Here is a 20,438-nt window from a genome sequence, read left to right as displayed (position 1 = left end):
CACACACAGCACACTGCCACGAACACACCCTTCCTGGATCTAGGGCGTGGCGAGAGAGGTAGTTGGCAGTTCCTCCTTTATGTTTTGATTGTTATCAGAAAGGTTGTGGTTAGAGGAGCTGGTCTGTTAGAAAACATATCTCAGTATGCTGGGGCAAAAGTAGATGGGTTGAAAGGGATCCTCACATGCGATGTTGACAGGTGAAACTATTGCTGTTTTAGGAAGCTATTCGTAGATATGGCCTCCGCTTTCGCACATTTCTCAGTTTGTCTCTCAGAAGCGAAAGGTTAACCCTTTAAAAATTAAAGAAACGAGTCTAGAAGTAAATGGATTAGAGCCAAAATGGACCCAGACTCTAGTCTTTATAAGCATAGGTTGAGCCATATGGTAATCCTGCTGAGACAGTTGCTCAGTGGTTTCATATACCATAGAAATGTTATCCCTGTAGTGTATAGGTTTTATTGTATGAAGTCCATCAAGTGATATACACAGACATGTGGCTTTATAAAGCTTTAGCTAATTGTGTGGTTTCCCAGACCCAACTAGAAAGATAGTGGGAATGAAGGTTAGCTTCAGTGGTTAGCCACACTGATGAATAGATCTTATCTCACGTTTAATTTTCTAACCCAAACCTCATGTAAGTAGCCTACATCATGATGTATGTGTGTCTGTCTGACCCCGCCCTCCACCCTCCACCCCAGAGGCTACAGGTGCTGTTTGCTGTGGGAACAGACGGAGAGGTCAGTGAGCCTCTGGAGGTCAGTGCTCTGGACTGTGACACGGTGGAGCAGGTCAAGGAGAAGATCCTCCTGGCCTTCAAGACCAAGTTTGGCTTCCCCTACAACACCCCTCTCCGACAGATGCACATCGGTCAGTTGCCGTACCTCATGTGTCCGAGRCATTAGGAGGGAATGCAAGAGGGAAGAGTGCTAGCGAGTATTATGACTCTAAAAGCATGTGTACCTCAAATGAAACATCTTGATCGATCATGCATTCTTGTAAAGGAATGGCTTTCAAATGTTCATTAGAATGACTTCTCTCTCTCTCTGTTTCTTGAACTCTRCAGAGTATGAGAAGGATGGAAGGTTTGTCCCACTGAAGGAGGTGGATGCCAGCTCAGAGGTTCTAGGAGAAGTGACCATGCTCAACACACTCAAGCACTACAAGGTTAGAGAACACTACCAAGATTCCTGATACAGGAAATAAGCCTAATCTCACGTTCAATATTTCTCTCCATATCTCAAATCACCATCTAGGACAGAGAATATATATACACTGCTCAAAAAAATAAAGGGAACACTTAAACAACACAATGTAACTCCAAGTCAATCACACTTCTGTGAAATCAAACTGTCCACTTAGGAAGCAACACTGATTGACAATAAATTTCAGCATGCCTGTTGTGCAAATGGAATAGACAACAGGTGGAATTATAGGCAATTAGCAAGACACCCCCAATAAAGGAGTGGTTCTGCATGTGTGACCACAGAACACTTCTCAGTTCCTATGCTTCCTGGCTGATGTTTTGGTCACTTTGAATGCTGGCGGTGCTTTCACTCTAGTGGTAGCATGAGACGGAGTCTACAACCCACACAAGTGGCTCAGGTAGTGCAGCTCATCCAGGATGGCACATCAATGCGAGCTGTGCAAGGTTTGCTGTGTCTGTCAGCGGTGTCCAGAGCATGGAGCGGTACCAGGAGACAGGCCAGTACATCAGGAATGTGGAGGAGGCCGTAGAAGGGCAACAACCCAGCAGCAGGACCGCTACCTCCGCCTTTGTGCAAGGAGGAGCAGGAGGAGCACTGCCAGAGCCTGCAAATATGACCTCCAGCAGGCCACAAATGTGCATGTGTTGTCTGCTCAAACGGTCAGAAACAGACTCCATGAGGTGGTATGAGGGCCCGACGTCCACAGGTGGGGTTGTGCTTACAGCCCAAACACCGTGCAGGACGTTTGCATTTGCCAGAGAACACCAAGATTGGCAAATTCGCCACTGGCGCCCTGTGCTCTTCACAGATGAAAGCAGGTTCACACTGAGCACATGTGACAGACGTGACAGAGTCTGGAGACGCCGTGGAGAACGTTCTGCTGTTCTGCAAACATCCTCCAGCATGACCGGTTTGGCGGTGGTGTGCAGTCACGTGATGATGGGGTGGCATTTCTTTGGGGGCCGCACAGCCCCCCATTGTGCTCGCCAGAGGTAGCCTGACTGCCATTAGGTACCGAGATGAGATCCTCAGACCCCTTGTGAGACCATATGCTGGTGCGGTTGTCCCTGGGTTCCTCCTAATGCAAGACAATGCTAGACCTCATGTGGCTGGAGTGTGGTCCGCAGTTCCTGCAAGAGGAAGGCATTGATGCTATGGACTGGCCGCCCGTTCCCCAGACCTGAATCCAATTGAGCAACATCTGGGACACATGTCCTCGCTCCATCCACCAACGCCACGTTGCCACCACAGACTGTCCAGGAGTTGGCGGATGCTTTAGTCAGGTCATGGGAGGAGATGCCTCAGGAGACCACCGCCACCTCAATCAGGGCATGCCCAGGCGTTGTAGGGAGGTCATACAGGCAGCGTGGAGGCCACACACACTCTGAGCCTCAATTTGACTGTTTTAAGGACATTACATCAAGTTGGATCAGTCCTGTAGTGTGGTTTTCCACTTTAATTTGAGTGTGACTCCAAATCCAGACCTCATGGGTTGATAAATTTTGATTTCCATTGATAATTTTTGTGTGATTTTGTTGCAGCACATTCAACTATGTAAAGAAAAAGTAGATTAATAAGAATATTCATTCATTCAAATCTAGGATGTGTTATTTTAGTGTTCCCTTATTTTTGAGCAGTGTTGTCACGTTCCTGACCTGTTTTCCTTGTTTTTGTATTTGTTTAGTATGGTCAGGGCGTGAGTTGGGGTGGGCATTCTATGTTATGTGTTTCTATGTTTAGGTTCAAAATTGTCTATTGCCTGATATGGTTCTCAATCAGGGACAGGTGTTTTACGTTTCCTCTGATTGAGAACCATATTAAGGTAGGTTGTTCACACTGTTTGTTTGTGGGTGATTGTTCCTGTGTCTGTCGCACCACACGGGACTGTTTCGGTTTCGTTCGTGTATGTGTCCGTTCCTGTTAGTGCGTTATGTTCTCTAGTTCAGGTTTGTTCACATCGTTTATTGTTTTGTAGTTATCCAAGTGTTCTTCGTGTTCGTCTTTGTTTAATAAATTCATCATGTATTCATCACCCGCTGCATTTTGGTCCGATCCCTACACCTCCTCTTCAGTCGAAGAGGAGGAAATCGAACGTTACAAGTGTATATATATTTTACATGTAGTTGAAGGCCTAAACTTTAAAAAAAGGCAGATTAAAAAGTCCAATCACTGGCAGCTGTAGTATTACTCAATGGCTAATGCCTGGATTCCATCAGTACCGCTGAAGAGCTGCRCGATTGGAATTTAAAGGCAACGTTCCCGTGTCTGCAGAGACTGCATTCACTGTAAACCCTGCATATGTCGGCTCAATAGGAAAATACCTTTCCATTTCAATCGTGCTATAACGCGGATCTTCCGCGATCCGGATTCAATCTAGTCCTGAGTAGTTGTAATAACTAGACGGATTGTGTTGTCAAATTGTTGCTTAATGTCACCAAACCACATGCACAACTTTGTCAGGTATCTTATAAGTAGAGGGTCCCACTCGACCAGAACATCCTTGGCATTGAATCAGACTACTAAGTAGTCTGATTCAAGGCTAATACCAAGCAGTATTAGCTCCATTCAAGGCAGCCTGGCTGGTAGGACTGAGCTGCCTGTGTCACAAGGCTAAACCCGACCACAAATAGATTAGAACTCCTGTACTCTTTATTAGTCTCACTGTAGAACACTACTGTATTTTAGGTCTACCAGCTGGTTGAGAAGCTGGTAACTATCGACCTTCTAACTCGGTGTGTGTCTACAGGTACCGGATGGAGCGTCCATCAAAGTGCTCTCTAAGACCCATYCCACTCTGAGTCCTCAGAGCAGCCTGAAAGGTAARGGTGTCAACAGAGATTGCCATGCTACAGTACACCATGCCTCCATAGCTCCTAGAGATGTGGATCTTGTACACTTCCCCTCACACTGTATTAAACAGGAAATTAATGGTTGTGTGTGTGTGTGCGTGCGTGCGGGGAGGGGGGGTGCCTAGAGTACACTACACACAGAGTACACACGAACAGTATTCATACACACAAGCGCATGCTCATAGTTAATGCTCATCACACTACCACACACTTGTGCACGGAGTAACTTTTGCGATTCGCTTTGTCAAAGTCCATCTTTTATTTATTTATTGTTTATTTAAACTTTTATTTTGGCAGGGTGGAGTCCCATTGAGACCAAGGTCTCTTTTACAAGGGAGCCCTGCGTGCAAACAATTACTCAATCAAGGCAGCATGGGCCCATTAGAAATACACAAAGAAACATACAAATAATAAAACAACATTCAACAAAACAAACATTCCTCAGTAAAGTTGAGCTTTAAAGTAGACATGTTTTGCTCCACATTTACCCTCCCCATCTTTCTAATATTGTTATATGGCAGATGTGAAACACAAGTGAGATGCAAAACCACTTACCTGTGTCAGCTTATATAAAACACTAACAGAAACCAGGAAGCTATTTAGTACAATTGTCTGCTATTTAGTCATCCATGGTGACCTGTTGTTGTGTATTTGTCACAGACGATCAGAACTACTCCACAAAGTACTTCCATCTGGTAAGTGCCAACATGACCTCTGAATTTCATGTCACTGATTTGCGTTTGATATGATTGATTAATGGTGCTCTTTGACCCCAGATTGACCCTGACATTGACCAGGACCAAAMGAAGAACCCCGAGAGGAAGACGCTGAAACTGAAGGAAGTGTACCTCACCAAGCTGCTGTCTACCAAGGCAAGAGGAACTCACTGTTAACTTACATCCTGACCTGTCAAACCAACCCCTTTCAACCTGCCACTGTGCTCTGATAAATGGTTAACTGAAAGATGGAAATCTAGACTCTTCAGTTATGTGAGATCCAGCATACATAGTGACTGTGTAACAGTTCCCTTCCCTTTTCTCATGTCCCTTATGAACATTGCTTTAAAAAAAACATGGATAGGTACTAAAGTGGCTTGCTTGGAGCTGTCAGTGCGTTTTCAGTGTAAGGGACATTATATATGACCATATGCCCTCCACTTCCTCCTTTCTCAGGTGGCTGTGCATTCCTTTGTGGAAAACCTGTTCAGAACGATCTGGGGAACCCCTAACCTCAAAACCCCGCCTGCCATCAAGTACTTCTTTGACTTCCTGGACGCCCAGGGAGAGAACAAGAGGATCAGTGACCCGGATGTASTMCACATCTGGAAAACCAACAGGTATGTGTTCATCTGGGTCATATGGATGTGTCACTGCAACCTTAAAGGTCCTCAATGATGTCACCATTGCCCTTGATTCTAAGCAATGTTGTGATGCTATTTTTATTGACTTGGCCAAGGCTTTTGATACGGTAGACGATTCCATTCTTGTGGGCCACTAATGAGTATTGGTGTCTCTGAGGGGTCTTTGGCCTGATTTGCTAACTTCCTCTCTCTCAAAGAGTGCAGAGTATAAAGTCAGAAAATCTGCTGTCTCAGCCACTGCCTGTCACCAAGGGAGTACCCCAAGGCTCAATCCTAGGCCCCACGCTCTTCTCAATTTACATCAACAACATAGCTCAGGCAGTAGGAAGCTCTCTCATCCATTTATATGCAGATGATACAGTCTTAAACTCATCTGGCCCCTCCCTGTATTTAGTGTTAAATTCTCTACAACAAAGCTTTCTTAGTGTCTGACAAGCTTTCTCTACCCTTAACCTTGTTCTTAACACCTCCAAAACAAAGGTCATGTGGTTTGGTAAGAAGAATACGACTCTCCCCAAAGGTGTGATTACTACCTCTGAGGGTTTAGAGTTTGAGGTAGTCAACTCATACAATTACTTGGAAGTATGGCTAGACGGTACACTGTCCATCTCTCAGCACATATCAAAGCTGCAGGCTAAAGTTCAATCTAGACTTGGTTTCCTCTATTGTAATCGCTCCTCTTTCACCCCAGCTGCCAAACTAACCCTGATTCAGATGACCATCCTACCCATGCTAGATTACGCAGACATAATTTATAGATCGGCAGGTGAGGGTGCTCTTGAGYGGCTAGATGTTCCCTACCATTCGGCCATCAGATTTGCCACCAATGCTCCTTTATAGGACACATCACTGCACTCTATACTCCTCTGTAAACTGGTCATCTCTGTATACCCGTCGCAAGATGCACTGGTTGATACTTATTTATAAAACCCTCTTAGGCCTCACTCCCCCCTATCTGAGATACCTACTGCAGCCCTCATCCTCCACATACAACACCCGTTCTGCCAGTCACATTCTGTTAAAGGTCCCCAAAGCACACACATCCCTCGTCTTTTCAGTTCGCTGCAGCTAGCGACTGGAACGAGCTGCAACAAACACTCAAACTGGACAGTTTTATCTCAATCTCTTCATTAAAAGACTCAATCATGCACACTCTTACTGACAGCTGTGGCTGCTTGTGTGATGTATTGTTGTCTCTACCTTCTTGCCCTTTGTGCTGTTGTCTGTGCCCAATAATGTTTGTACCATGTTTTGTGCTTCTACCATATTGTGTTGCTACCATGTTGTCCTGTTGCTACCATGCTGTGTTGTCTTGTGTTGCTGCCTTGCTATGTTGTTGTCTTAGGTCTTTCTTTTATGTAGATGTGTGTTGTCTCTCTTGATGTGTGTGTTGTCCTATATTTCTTATTTGTAATCCYAGCCCTCGTCCCCGCAGGAGGCCTTTTGCCTTTTGGTAGGCCGTCATTGTAAATAAGAATTCGTTCTAAACTGACTTGCCTAGTTAAATAAAGGTTTAATAAAATACAAATAAAAATACTCATTAGGTCACACTGTAGCAAAACATTTTGCAATGGAAAACAAATATGAGCATTTTATTTTTATGAGCATTAAGTTCAAGTAGTCCCTCCATTTTTCAGTGTTATCTTCCATTTGGTGCCTAATGAATATGACCCTGATGGTACACCTGTTTGAGTATGTTTATAGTAGAATCCATCTTTCTTAATGTCTTCCTCRTGTCCAATCAATGTGTTGTATTTACTCACTCATACTCAATCCACAACTCACTGTATTGGGATAGTGATAGAATGTTTGACTGGCCCTCTGTCCTGCTCCTTCCTAGCCTGCCCCTGCGGTTCTGGGTGAACATCCTGAAGAACCCCCAGTTTGTGTTCGACATGGAGAAGACCCCACCTCTGGATGGCTGTCTGTCTGTCATTGCCCAGGCCTTCATGGACTCCTTCTCCCTGGCTGAGAAACAGTTGGGCAAGGTGGGGACAGGACCGAGACATCACAGAATATAATGACAAACACACCTCATCTCTTGTGCTTTTGTGTACGTTTCTGCAAATCTCAATATCAAATATGCAAAAAGAGTTGGTGGTTCACACAACTTTCAATGTAAAATATACTAGGAGCCATGTAACACACAAAGGTTGGTTGTTCAAATCTCCTCTCTTGCACGTTTCTACAAGCCTCAATGTCATTTATACGAAGAGTAGAAAATGTGAAGTTAAATTCCTGCTTTGGACCTGAGATGTTTTAGGTTCAAAGTTAATTTCTTGTGTTTTTGTGTATGTTTACACAATTCTCAACGTCAACCATACAAAGAGAAGTGTATGAAATATGAAGAAGTCAGTGGGTTTGTGGTTAAGTCCCTGCCTTCCTCCACTAGGTTGTGGGCTCAGATCTTACCTCTGCTGCTTTCTGTATGTTTACACAATTCTCTATGTCAAATATACAAAGAGCCGGGTAAAGAATGTCAAGGAGACAGTGGTCCAATGGTTAAATCCCTGCCTAGCAACCAAGTGGTTGTAGGTTCAAGCCTAAATTCTTGTATGTTTCTGCAACTGTCATTCTCAAATATACAAAGAGAAGTGTATTAAATGTTAAGGAGTTTGTGGCTCTGGTGCAAGAACCTCGGCCCCTAAGGACAGGGATGTAGGTTTAAACCTAGGTGCCGGCTCCTGGGCATGGTTGCCTACTGAAGACTCTGCTGGTCAGTGAGTCTTAGCGATGAGTGCTTTCGAGGTAGTTTCGATTCGATTATCAGTTTATGATTTCAAATATATTTTTTAAACATGAAATGCACTATGCGGGTTGAACGCTGTAACACAGAATAAAACGATTAATATAAGTCCCATGATGGCAGTGACTGCCCCTTACTGCTTATCACTTATTAACCATCATTTATTCACAATATTTCAGTTGTTTAATACATTTGATTACTTTATTTCATTTGAAGTCATCATCTCATCTCTATAGAGTTGCTGTCTATGCGGTCTGACAWAATCACTATTTTAGTAGTTCTTCAAAGTAAATAAGGCATACTTTTATGACTGCTGAATACCAACTATCAATCACTTAGATCATGTATTTTCAGGTAGAGATACCTCAAGCGTCTTGTCTCTAATGTTCCMTCTAAACTGCACAAGCTAGGCCCGCACCTCCTCCAGGCCTGCCAAACAGAAGAAATGTCAGGCTGAGCAGAGACGCAAAAGACTGCACTTCACTGAGTTCACCCCATTAGTTTGCACTATATAGAGCAATGTTTTTCTGTGATTGAATCAACATTATATCAGCCCCTTTTCAATGCAACGAAACAAAATCTAACTTTGCAAGATTTGAGGCTGTGATTTTGTTATAGGCAGAGCAACGGAGTAGAATTCTATTGGTGGGTAGCCCACTAGGGGTCTTTCAATCACCTGCTAGTGAATGAACGTGCTTTTCAGATCAGTTCAGAGCCGCTCATGTGAACATTTGTTGATATTCTTTGCTAGTTTGCGAGTTATTACCCTAGTTATAGAWAAGTATWGGTCAGCAATGGGGAGTACTGCTTCCTACAAGAGCACAAAACTTGTGGTCTACATTTCAAGCCATCTTTGAAAAGCAAGTCAGGTAAAAAGCTTGTCTTAATTAAAGCGGCAGTGTTGTATTTTGAGACAGGCTTGAATATGCAAATAAGCCAATAGTCAGAGGGGTMGCCTACATTCTAATGCTCTGTATGGTAATAATACATTTTATTTTGCAAAGATGTTTCTTGCAACATACAACACAATACAATTTATAGTCACATATTTGGTCCATAGTGTTACAGACCAAGTAAAAAATAATTAATATCAAGCCCTTCATAATGCAAAATAATGTTTTTAAAAATCTCATGCAATGTAGGCCTGCATTGAACACTGCATATTAGGAATACTGTAGGCTATATCATAGAAATCAAAAGCTATTTCCGTGTGAAAATGTTACGGGATTTGCTCCATTGGCTTTGTTGGTAGGCCTACATTATGCTCAAGTAGCCTATTGGCTATTGTCAAACTGTAAGAATACAGCCTCAGTGTTCACAAAARAATGTGCATCGGAAGTTGCAAATAATTGTCAAAACTTTCARGTTTCCACTCACAAGACCTAAAATTTAAGTGACCCAAAGAATTTGAGGCAACATTGCTTGTCTCTTCTCTCCCTTTCTGTGTTTGCACTACACAGACAGGCCAAGTAGAAGCACAAKGGATTATGGTCATTGTAGTTAATTCCCATGTTTTTTTTTTTGCAGTATGTAGAATATTGGCTTGTTGGAAACTACAACTCCCTACTACATCGCACAGTTCAGGCTTGATCTGATTTATCGCTAGAGAAACTGCGCATTGAGCTCACAGAAAAAACGAACGAAATTRAACTCWAWTTAACTTAACCGACGTCAATYCATTAGTTGTTTTAAAAAAWTKWAAAGAACAAATGTCAGTTAAACGCTCAGCACTAGCAGCGATGGGTATAATGCCAGTAGCTGCTTATRGATTTGACAGCTCTACCTTGAATCGAGCACATAGATGTAAAACAAAATGCAAGCCACAGACTTGGTCCCATAACTTGCAGGCCTCTTAGAATACCTGGCATTGAYAATGCTAGAAGCTCAAATGTAAGCACACCTATCACCTAGATTTGACATGACTCTTCTACCCTCTCTCTGTTCYAGCATGACCCAACCAATAAGCTGCTCTATGCCAAAGATATCTCCCAGTACAAGCAGGAAGTAAGGGCTTACTACAAGCAGGTCAGGGACCAGCCACCAATCAGCAGCTCTGAGTTCAAGGAGTTCCTGCATAAGGAGTCAAAGGTACCTCCCATCTAGTGGTTCAGTTTTCTAATAAATAATTATTTTTGATATTGTGCTTTAAGGACATGACATTTATATTTGTTTCTTTAGAAACATGAAAACGAATTCAATGAATCTGCTGCCCTCCGTGAACTCTACAAATACRTGCAGCTGTACTTTGATGAGGTAAACTGTCTTTTTCACTCCCACCTTTAGTTGTCTCCCCTTAATTGGCATTCATGATTTTTCCCTCAACCTTCACACTTCCCMTGCACTGTCTAATCACTTCAACCAGGACTAAACATCTTGAAAAAGATGTTGTTCAGGCCAACATGACACGATCACTGTGTAACTGTAAAGCTGACTGGCACAAAGCCTAGGTCTTGGGAAATGAGAAATAACTGCCGTGGCAAGGCTGAGGATATAACACAGCCTATACCACTTCTCTGTGGGGTCGGGGTCAGGCTGTTTTCAGTTCTTCATTTTGTAATGATCTATGGACTGGTTTGAGCTCCACAATGGCAGCTGGCCATACCTATGCCAAATATTTAGTTTAAATTTGCCTAGATTGTGTGKAATGATAATCCCCCATTGTGGCATATTGCTACTGGCTGAGGTCTTAAATTTATGAACACAAGCTGGCCTTTTTTTTTTTTTGCCCACTTGTGAAAACAATTGGATGTRTGTGGTGTTTCCCTGGCAGATTAAACTGAAGCTGGATCAGAACGGCGCCCCCGTGGAGTTGAAGGAGCAACTGCAGCATGTGAAGAGCCTGTTTGACAGCCTCAAGAGCTGTTCCTGGAACTGAGCTCACTCCCTCCCCTCTGACATGCTGAAGGCCAGAAAGCTGCTCGAAGTACCGATGCCCACCCCGCTTTGTGATTCAAAGATGGAATATGTCAGGAGACTACATAGGGATTTACAATTCAAGAAAAAAAAAAAGAAAGGCTCTTCAGATTACTGGGATGAACCAAATGATGGCAGGGAATATACTCGTATTCTGAAGCTGGGACTTTTGTTTCCTCGACTGAAAGACAAAGAAGAGTTCAGCAGCTCTAGTGTTAAATGGTTCACACAAGTAAAGCTCACAACAACAAATATGTACAYAACCTCAGTAAAGCATAAACATTTATTTGTATGAATTGCAAATACAAAAACACATACATCTTGAAATAACATTAATTTTATTTTTATAAATGTTGTGCAAGTCACAGCTCTTTAGAGCTGTGAAACCAACTTTTTTTTTTAACACAAATGCCTTTGGCACTATCACGCTTTTAAAGTTTCAGAGTGATGGCCTTAGTGTAAACATCTGATACAAATCTCACAACAGTCAATTAAAACTCTGCGGAAGTCATTGGTTGGCCATTGAAATCATTATTTACATAGGCATCAACAGCCAAGGCATGGAAGGACTAGAGTACCGTTACTCACCAGGGAAATGTAAACATTGAATCCATGTAGTTCTCTTTTGTGCCAATAAAATCAAACTGCTTTTCACAAAATATTTGAGATCTCACTGATTAAATTAGAATATTACCAAACATCACTTTTAGGGAGTAATAAATCCTACGGTGAAGGTCATGCTCACTCTCTGGGGGGGGGGGGGGGTCAGAGAGGAGAGGTCAGAGTTCAGGGAGAGAGTCGTGCATGCCAGAGCCCCTGTTCCTGTCCATGGGGCGGGGGGGGGGGGGGGGGGTCAGAGAGGAGAGGTCAGAGTTCAGGGAGAGAGTCGTGCATGCCAGAGCCCCTGTTCCTGTCCATGGGAGGCCCCAGTTCCTCCATCTGCTGCTGCTGAGTACAGGCTAACTCCTCCAGCCTCCGACGCAGCAGTGATAACTCTCTCTGGTGCTGCTCCTCCTGAGAGAGAGAGCGAGGGGTGGGGAGAAAGAGGATGAGGGACAGAAAGGGATGGAGGAGTGACCATGTTGCTAACACCTATCAAATCAAAGTTTGTTGGTCACGTACACAGATGTTATCGCAGGTTCAGCGAAATGCTTGTGTTTCTAGCTCTAACTGTGCAGTAATACACACATAATCCAGAAAAATAGACAAAAATTAGCCATGACTAAAAGTATAAACAAAGTGAGTAAAACAGTATGTAAACATTAGTGGCCAGTGTTAAATGATTATGCTAACCAAGAGCCAATTTATGCTTGACCCGAAAATGTGGTCGGAGGCGCCGTATGGATGGTGTGACGAAATTGCGGAGCCCCCAGTGGGCAGATTGAGCTCCATACCACATCGCCATGCGCCTCTCAAATGTTGTAACAACGCGGAGGGCTCCGTATAGCTCCGCATTGACATGATTGGTTGACGATAGGTGAGGGCGGGAGGTCCTGTATAAACACAAACTCACTTCCTTGACAACAGCTCTGTGCAGCGAAGCATTAGTAGTATGAATGCCCTGACTTCTGCAGAGGCCATATCACCGAAATGCTGCACGGCCAACGCAGACGTTGGAATGACCATGCAGCGCCTTTAAGGTGCAGGGTAGAGTACCGGGTGGTAGCCGGCTAGTAATAGTGACTGAGGATCAGGGCAGGGTACTGGGCGGAGGACGGCTAGTAATAGTGACTGAGCTTCAGGGCATGGTACTGGGCTGAGGCCGGCTAGTAATAGTGACTGAGCTTCAGGGCAGGGTACTGGGCGGAGGCCGGCTAGTAATAGTGACTGAGCTCAGGCAGGGTACTGGGCGGAGGACGGCTAGTAATAGTGACTGAGGTCAGGGCAGGGTACTGGGCGGAGCGGCTAGTAATAGTGACTGAGCTTCAGGGCAGGGTACTGGGCGGAGGCCGGCTAGTAATAGTGACTGAGGTTCAGGGCAGGGTACTGGGCGGAGGCCGGCTAGTAATAGTGACTGAGGCTTCAGGGCGGGTACTGGGCGGGGGGCCGGCTAGTAATAGTGACTGAGTCAGGGCAGGGTACTGGGCGGAGGGCGGCTAGTAATAGTGACTGAGGCTTCAGGCAGGGTACTGGGCGGAGGACGGCTAGTAATAGTGACTGAGCTTCAGGGCAGGGTACTGGGCGGAGGACGGCTAGTAATAGTGACTGAGGATCAGGGCAGGGTACTGGGCGGAGGACGGCTAGTAATAGTGACTGAGCTTCAGGGCAGGGTACTGGGCGGAGGCCGGCTAGTGATGGCTATTTAACAGTCTGATGCCCTGGAGATAGAAGCTGTTTCTCAGTCGCTCTGTCCCAGCTTTGATGCACCTGTACCATCTCCACCTTCTAGATGTTAGAAGGGTGAACAGGCCGTGGCTCTGGTCCATGATCTTCTTGGCCTTCCTGTGACACTGGGTGCTGTAGATGTCCTGGAGGGCAGGCAGTGTGCCCCCAGTGATGCGTTGGGCTGACTGCACCACCCTTGCGGATGGTGCGATTGCCGTACCAGGCGGTGAAACAGCCTGACAGGATGCTCTCACCTAGCTATTCCAGGATGCTCTCACCTAGCTAGGACCAGACCCCCCCACCCCAGTCCACATAATCTTATTCATCATGATCTGAAAGTAAAACTGATCCTAGATCTGCACTCCTACTCTGAGACTCTTTGTGGCGACTGTACCTGATCTGTGAACACCAGTGATGAGGTATATGAGAAGGTACCCGGCTTCAGTGTACTTACATGAAGACTAGGCCCCTCAGACCCGGGTACAAGGACAGGGCCAAGTCCTGTGCCGGTGGTGGAGGTCATGAGGGCGGGGCCTGTGGCAGAGGTCACCTGGTTGCCCAATAGGAGGCGTCGGAACTCGCTGTGTCGGCGCTGCAGTTCCTTCAGTCGTCTGTTAAGGAGGGCATGCTCTTCGGTGTAGGAAGGACGCCTGGGGAGGAACACACATACTAGTCTTAAAAACACACACAGTCATTAACATACACACAGTAAGAAAATATACATACTTCTTGGCTGAGCTGGTCTGTAGCTCCAGCTCTGCCATCTTAGCCTCCAGTAGCTGGATCCTGTCCTGGTATCTCTTCTCCTTGTTCTCTGTCATGTTTTTCCTCTGGGACAGAGAGAGAGACATCAGAAATAGAAGCCAGAGGAGCAAAGGAGGAAGGGAAGAGAGGTAAAGACGGTGGTGAAAGGAAGATGTGGGGGGGGGGGGGGCAGGTACCTTTTTCTGTGCCAGCGCGGCCCTCTGAAGTTTCTCCTTGGCCTGGCTGTACTTCTCCTGCAGCTCTGCATCCCTCTCCTGCAGTTTGTGTTTCTCCTCTAACCACTCCACACGACGCTCCTCCACCAATCTGCAGAGAAAGAAAGGTTAGAATAGAAACCACTTGATGGTTCCAACAGTATAATTTCTAACAGTTCCATCCCTCCTCATACATTTACATTTAAGTCATTTAGCAGACGCTCTTATCCAGAGCGACTTACAAATTGGACAGCATATAGACAGCATATCTATACAGTATACAGACCACAGTATAAAGGTGATGCAGTGTACCTCTCGGCTTCGTGTTGGGTCTTCTCAGCTTGTGAGCGGGCGCTCCTCAGGTCCTCCCGGGCCCTCTCCAGGGTGTCCCTCAGACGCTGGTTGGACTCCAAAAGCTCAGCCTCGGAGTGGGACAACGTCCCCAGCTGCAGCCCCAGCTCCTGGTTCTGCTGTGAGAGGGAGAGACGGGTACGTGGTCAACTCAATGTTGTTTGGACATTAACATTGGCTGATGTAAATGCCCTATCAATGTWGAAAGGGCAATACAAACTGAATGTCAGTCAGGCGCTGAGCCTCAGGCAGCTTAGTACCCGTCTCAGATCAGCATTATCTGTCTTCTGTCTCTCCAGTTCCTCCAGCTGAGAGCCCTGCTGCTGCAGTTTAGTCCTGACACACGCAACAAACACAGGGTTATTAACACACACACTTATGTGAAATATATTAGTAATGCACACTATGCACGGGTAAAGCAACACACCTCTTACTAACCTGAGGATCTGCAATTCCTTACGGGCAGCCTCCTCCCCCAGCTGGGCGCCACGGAGACGCTCCTCCCACTCCTCTTTCTGGGTGTGGCCAGCAGCATCCTGTAGCGCCCTCTGCTGCTCCAGCTCAGCCAGACGATCCTCCAGCACCAACCTGAACACACACACACATTATATACACACACGCACACCAGTGGAGGCTGCTGAGGGGAGGACGGCTCATAAAATGGCTGGAATGGAGCAAATGGAATGGCATCAAACGAAGGGAAACCATGTGTTTTATACCATTCCACTAATTCCGCACCAGCCATTACCACAAGCCCACCCTCCCCAATTAAGGTGACACACACATTATATACACACRATGGATGTACACAATTTCAACAAAGTAATCTGAGACAGTGTGTATGTGAGACTGTGAGTGAGTGAGTGTAACAGAGAGAGTGAGAGACAGAGAGAGTGAGTGAGTGAGTGAGTGAGTGAGTGTAACAGAGAGAGTGAGAGACAGAGAGAGTGAGTGAGTGAGTGAGTGAGAGTGTGAGTGAGTGAGTGTGAGTGTGAGTGAGTGTGAGTGTGAGTGAGTGTGAGTGTGAGTGTGAGTGTGAGAGTGAGAGAGAGAGAGAGCGAGAGAGAGAGACGGATCCTAACTTCTCCTCTTGCACGGTGGCTGTTTTGTGGAACTCCTCCTCGCGAGCAGCCTGCACCCTCCGGACGAGTTCCCTCTCCCTCTCAGCCAGCACCTCCTTCTGTCTCTCCACCGTCCCCTTCAACACCTCCACATCAGACTGCATACCTGACAGACAGACAGAGAAGAAAGGAAGGGGGGGGGAGAGAGAGAAAGTTGGAGATGAAAGGAGAGAGACAGGAAGGAAAGAGTTAAGTTTGCAGACTAAAATGAGAGTGATGTACAGTACATGTATGATCAAAACACACAGAGGTTATTTGCCGAGTTACCTTCCATTTGGCCCTGTAGTGTGTCTTTCTCCCTCTCCACCTCCCCTCTAGACCTGGCACACTCCAGCTTCACATTGGCCACCTCCAGCTTGTGAGAGTGCCTCATGCCCGCCACCTGAGAGAAACAGAGAAACTGGCATGAGCACACAGCAATCTATTGATATAAGTGTTTATGGTGAGGACTGTAAGTCGCTCTGGATAAGAGCATCTGCTATGAGTAACAGCTGATGATCTCTGGGGTTAGAGGTTAAGGATCACATAGGTACTTACCTGGCTGGTGAGAGTGTTGACCTCTCTCTCAGCCTTGTGTAGTCTGCCGGTCAGCTGGGTGTTCTGTTCATGACTCAGCTGCAACTCGCTCCCCAGACGCTCCAACTGCAGGCGCAGTGACTGCCTCTCTGCCTGAAACACAATCAAATTATTCATTATTCCAGAAATCAAAACAAGCACACACAGTAAAGTCATTCTACCCAAGTTAGGACTTACTCCATCAACAGATTTATTTCATCATCTAGCTTAAGTTTCATAGTGACAATAACAGATAAAATAACAAATAAAAAAATTGATTGACAGACAGAGACCACAGTTTCATACCTCCAGTGACTTGGCTGCAGCCTGGGATTCTGCGAACTGGCGGACCTGGATGCGCTGAACGTTCTCGGCTTGCTGGCCAGAGTTGTCCCTCTGGGCCCGGAGCTCAGCCACCTCAGCCTCCAGGCCCTTCAGACGCAGGTGGAGCTGGGCCTTCTCTCTCAGCAGAGACTCAACGCGTTTACCGTCTCTAGACGGGTCTGTGCCCTGATACTGGGCCATCAGCTCCTCTCTGTCCCTTTCCAGCCGTGATACCTGAACACACACACAACATAATCAGAAGAGCAACGTCTATACATACACGCAAAAGTATGTAGACACCCCTTCAAATTAGTGGATTCGGCTGTTTCAGCCACACCAGTTGCTGACAGGTGTATAAAAATTGAGCACACAACCATGCAATCTCCATAGACACATATTGGCAGAMAATTGGGCTTACTGAAGAGCTCGGTGACTTTCAACGTGGCACCTTTCCAACAAGTCAGTTCGTCAAATTTCTGCTCTGCTAGAGCCGCCCCGGTCGACCTTAAGTGCTGTTATTGTGAAGTGGAAACGTCTAGGACGAACAACAGCTCAGTCGCAAAGTGGTAGGTCACTCAAGTTCACAGAACGGTAGCACTGAAGCATGTAAAAAAAAAATGTCTGTCCTCGGTTGCAACACTCACTACAGAGTTCAAACTGCCTCTGGAAGTATCATCAGCACAAGAACTGTTCGTCTGGAGCTTCATGAAATGRGTTTCCATGGCCGAATACATAGTACAAACTGTCAACGTTTGGTGGAGGAGGAATAATGGTCTGGGGCTGGTTTTCAAGGTTTGGGCTAGGCCCCTTAGTTCCAATTAAGGAAATCTTAGCGCTACAGCATACAATTCTAGACGATTCTGTGCTTCCAAATTTGTGGCAACAGTTTGGGGAAGGCCCTTTCCTGTTTCAGAATGACAATACCCCCGTGCACAAAGCGAGATCCATACAAAAATGGTTTGTCGAGATCGGTGTGAAAGAACTTGACTGGCCTGCAGAGCCCTGACCTCAACCCCATCGAACACCTTTGGGATGAATTGGAACGCAGACTGCGAGCCAGGCCTAATCGCCCCAAATTCACTAATGCTCGTGGCTGAATGGAAGAAAGTCCCCGCAGCAATGTTCCAACATCTAGTGGAAACCCTTCCCAGAAGAGTGGAGGCTGTTATAGTAGCAAGGGGGGGGGGGAACCAACTCCATATTAATGCCCATGATTTTGGAATGAGATGTTCGACGAGCAGGTGTCCACATACTTTTGGTCATGTAGTGTATATGGAAAGACAAACATACTGTATCAGACCTCACATTAAAAACGTTATGTCTCACACACACCTCAGCATCAAAGCGGATCTTCTTCTCCTCCAGTATGCGAGCGCTCTCCTCTCTCTGGTGGTCAAACTCTGACTTCAGGAAGGTGTAGTCGTACCGCAGCTTGTTATACTCAGACCTGTACTTCTCAGTCTCCTGCAAGGAACACAGAGACAAGAGGGCTTGTTATAATCGGAGGAGGAGAAAAAGACAGAAACAAAGAGAGAAAGTTGAATTTGAATGGATGTACCATTTGCATTCTCAATAATCTGACAGTGTAAGTGTGATGGCCCACCGTTCCCTGCCCTCCAAAAACGTTCAACGCTTAGTTCTCAAGCAGTTGCTATGGAGATAGCGGTTACAACTGTGACAGTTGGAGAGCACAGTGGAACTAAAGTGTCAAAGCTATCAAAAGCTGGATAGAAGTAGTACAAAGTGTAAAAAAACAGAAGCAGAGGCAGCCGGAGGTGGTTAAAAGCAGTCAGGAGCAGAGAACAGTAAATAGCATTAGAGAATAGACAGAAGTGTTCTGGGGCGCGAGGCTCACCTCCTCCAGTTTGTTGAAGCGCTCTCTGACAGGCCCCTCCATCTCCTGCTGCACCTGGGCCCTCAACAGCTCCAACCGCTGGGGGGTCAGCACCTTACAAAACAAACCGACTGCTGTACACACTGGCACAGAGACAGAAACCTCTGCCATACACAAAGGGGACACTACAGTAGTCATAGGTCAGTAGGTGTGTTTTCTATGGACTAGCTCCAGTACCTGTAGTCGTAGCTCCTCCAGCTCCCTGGTCTTGTCCAGCATCTCTCCTCTGAGTTCAGCCAGCAGCAGCTGCAGTTTCTCCTGGGCGGTTTGCTTGTCACTGAGGAGACGCTTCAGCTCTCCCTGCCCCCGGGTAAACTCATCCTGCAGCCTGGGACAGACACCACGGTGAAGGAGATATATACAAGCGTGAACACAACACACACACACACACAAACAATCAGTATTATGGTATTACACACTCACACTTCTCCTGGGCTGTTACCTGGTATGTTCAGCCTTGAGAGTCCGGTAGTTGGTCTTGTGGTTCTCACATCTCATCCGCTCATCGATCAGCATCTTCTGCAGCTCCATGTCGGACCCCCCCAGCTTCACCGTCCCCCCAGGGTCCAGGCTTGGGAGCAGGGGGCCGGACTGAGCAAGGGCAGAGGGGTTCATCTCGCCTCTACTGGATGGATATATCGAGGGAGGACGAGAGAATGAGGTTAGGGAAAGCGAGATCTGTGGGTTGTTCCTCTCCATCCATTTTCAAATACATCATCCAATTAGTAAGAAAGATTGACATCAAAGCAAGATCCACTTCTTCAGCTCTACACAAAGGCTTTAGCTCAACAAAATTAATCATAAAACAGAACCAACTTCAAAGGGAAGAGACGTGCTGTGCTCTCCTCTGTTTGCAGGTCAGACATGGTAAAGACTGATGTTGTAAGGATGGTGTGATGAGTGGTTTGGGGAAAATTGCAGTCGTTACCATGGTAGCCCTAAATTCCCCAGCTATTTGTGCAAATGACAACCGCTCAGGTAACTACACAGCCTCGGTCTCAAGTGATTTCTCCACTTTCTGTTGTGGATACGCGTGGTCAAGGGAGGGATGATTATGCTTGATTGCAAACACTGCACTCGAACATCTTGGCCTCATCTCAAGCACCCCACCCACCCTGGATAAATGTAGCTAGCTACTCAAAGAACAAAGACAATGTCAGACTCAGATGCAACAAATACAGGCAAGGCAATCCAGCCCAGCAAAGACAAACAGTCCCATCACTGCACACTAAACAGTTCAGCTGACTGTCTTGCCTGGACCATACGACGTTAACTAGCTACAGTACTTGATAGCATAACAACTGTGTTTGGCTGATCACTGTCGCACAAAAACAAATAGCAAGGACACAGATCACCAAGCTGTCATCAGTAGTTAGCCAGTCATTTAGAGTCAACTAGTGCCACTCTTGCTACTCTTTTTGAAAGTGGCGCTTTAACTCCCGCCGTTCTAGCCAACGTACACTAGCTTGCTAACAACCGGTCACTGAACAATGTCAAATCAGTTATCAAGTTAACTGGCTAGCTCTTGGGCACAATTTACAATTCTCCTTCCYAGAAGCTACCACTTCAGCGATAATAATATGCCGTTTTGATCGTTGCTTACCTCGAACTCGACTCCTTGACAAAACTAGCTATCTTATCCTGCAGAGAACTACAGATTCGCATGGGATCATGGGAGATTTATCTTAACTCTACTTAMATTTTAACCCCATGTGGTTAAATTGCAACATTACAAAGGCTCATGGAAAACTCTCGCTACAATGAATTTTTCATTTTGATCCATTTTCACAAATTTAATAAAAAAGGTTATTGTCTGATTTCAGACAAGAATCA

General features: G+C 45.8%; 2 protein-coding genes across 5 annotated transcripts in view; one reads left to right on the top strand and one right to left on the bottom strand.

The window, feature by feature from the left end:
- LOC111955942 (plexin-C1-like) overlaps nt 1-11,767 on the top strand; it is a 31,224-nt gene extending 19,457 nt beyond the window's left edge. Inside the window, exons 13-22 of the mRNA XM_070436520.1 lie at nt 646-870; nt 1,067-1,167; nt 3,955-4,027; nt 4,718-4,752; nt 4,834-4,929; nt 5,230-5,393; nt 7,258-7,405; nt 10,111-10,251; nt 10,342-10,416; nt 10,934-11,767. Coding sequence (XP_070292621.1) covers nt 646-870; nt 1,067-1,167; nt 3,955-4,027; nt 4,718-4,752; nt 4,834-4,929; nt 5,230-5,393; nt 7,258-7,405; nt 10,111-10,251; nt 10,342-10,416; nt 10,934-11,038 — 1,163 coding nt within the window. The 3' untranslated portion in view covers nt 11,039-11,767. The remainder of the gene's footprint in view (nt 1-645; nt 871-1,066; nt 1,168-3,954; nt 4,028-4,717; nt 4,753-4,833; nt 4,930-5,229; nt 5,394-7,257; nt 7,406-10,110; nt 10,252-10,341; nt 10,417-10,933) is intronic.
- A 144-nt stretch (nt 11,768-11,911) lies between these two features.
- On the bottom strand, nt 11,912-20,271 carry cep83 (centrosomal protein 83). Of its 4 annotated transcripts, none has more exons than XM_023967254.2 (16): nt 20,209-20,271; nt 19,048-19,227; nt 18,783-18,933; nt 18,567-18,659; nt 18,044-18,175; nt 16,694-16,945; nt 16,370-16,501; nt 16,100-16,214; nt 15,794-15,938; nt 15,150-15,299; nt 14,972-15,047; nt 14,673-14,830; nt 14,343-14,472; nt 14,128-14,231; nt 13,856-14,051; nt 11,912-12,090 (listed from the first exon to the last, which is right to left on the bottom strand). In XM_023967254.2, the coding sequence occupies exons 1-16, from the start codon at nt 20,268-20,270 to the stop codon at nt 11,944-11,946; spliced, it is 2,223 nt and encodes a 740-aa protein (XP_023823022.1). In that variant the 5' UTR covers nt 20,271; the 3' UTR covers nt 11,912-11,943. The 4 variants fall into 4 exon arrangements, with proteins under 4 accessions (XP_023823022.1, XP_023823048.1, XP_023990288.1 ...); XM_023967280.2 differs by having other exon boundaries at nt 19,048-19,230; nt 20,209-20,266; XM_024134520.2 differs by lacking the exon at nt 20,209-20,271 and adding an exon at nt 19,422-20,198 and having other exon boundaries at nt 19,048-19,230.
- Nucleotides 20,272-20,438: the final 167 nt, after the last annotated feature.

Source organism: Salvelinus sp. IW2-2015, linkage group LG3, assembly GCF_002910315.2.
Source record: "Salvelinus sp. IW2-2015 linkage group LG3, ASM291031v2, whole genome shotgun sequence".
NCBI lineage: Eukaryota > Metazoa > Chordata > Actinopteri > Salmoniformes > Salmonidae > Salvelinus > Salvelinus sp. IW2-2015.
Note: the sequence above shows the minus strand (reverse complement) of the source record. Positions and strands in the feature narration are given on the sequence as shown.

Bases quoted from the DNA above. Each gene is read 5' to 3' on its own strand.
- cep83 (XM_023967254.2), bottom strand. From the start codon at position 20,270: ATGCGAATCTGTAGTTCTCTGCAGGATAAGATAGCTAGTTTTGTCAAG. The intron at 16,946-18,043 runs GTGTGTGTGAGA...GTGTGTGTTCAG, and splicing joins AGATCCGCTTTGATGCTGAG to GTATCACGGCTGGAAAGGGA. The intron at 12,091-13,855 runs GTAAGTACACTG...TCTCTCTCTCAG, and splicing joins CTGAGGGGCCTAGTCTTCAT to GAGGAGCAGCACCAGAGAGA.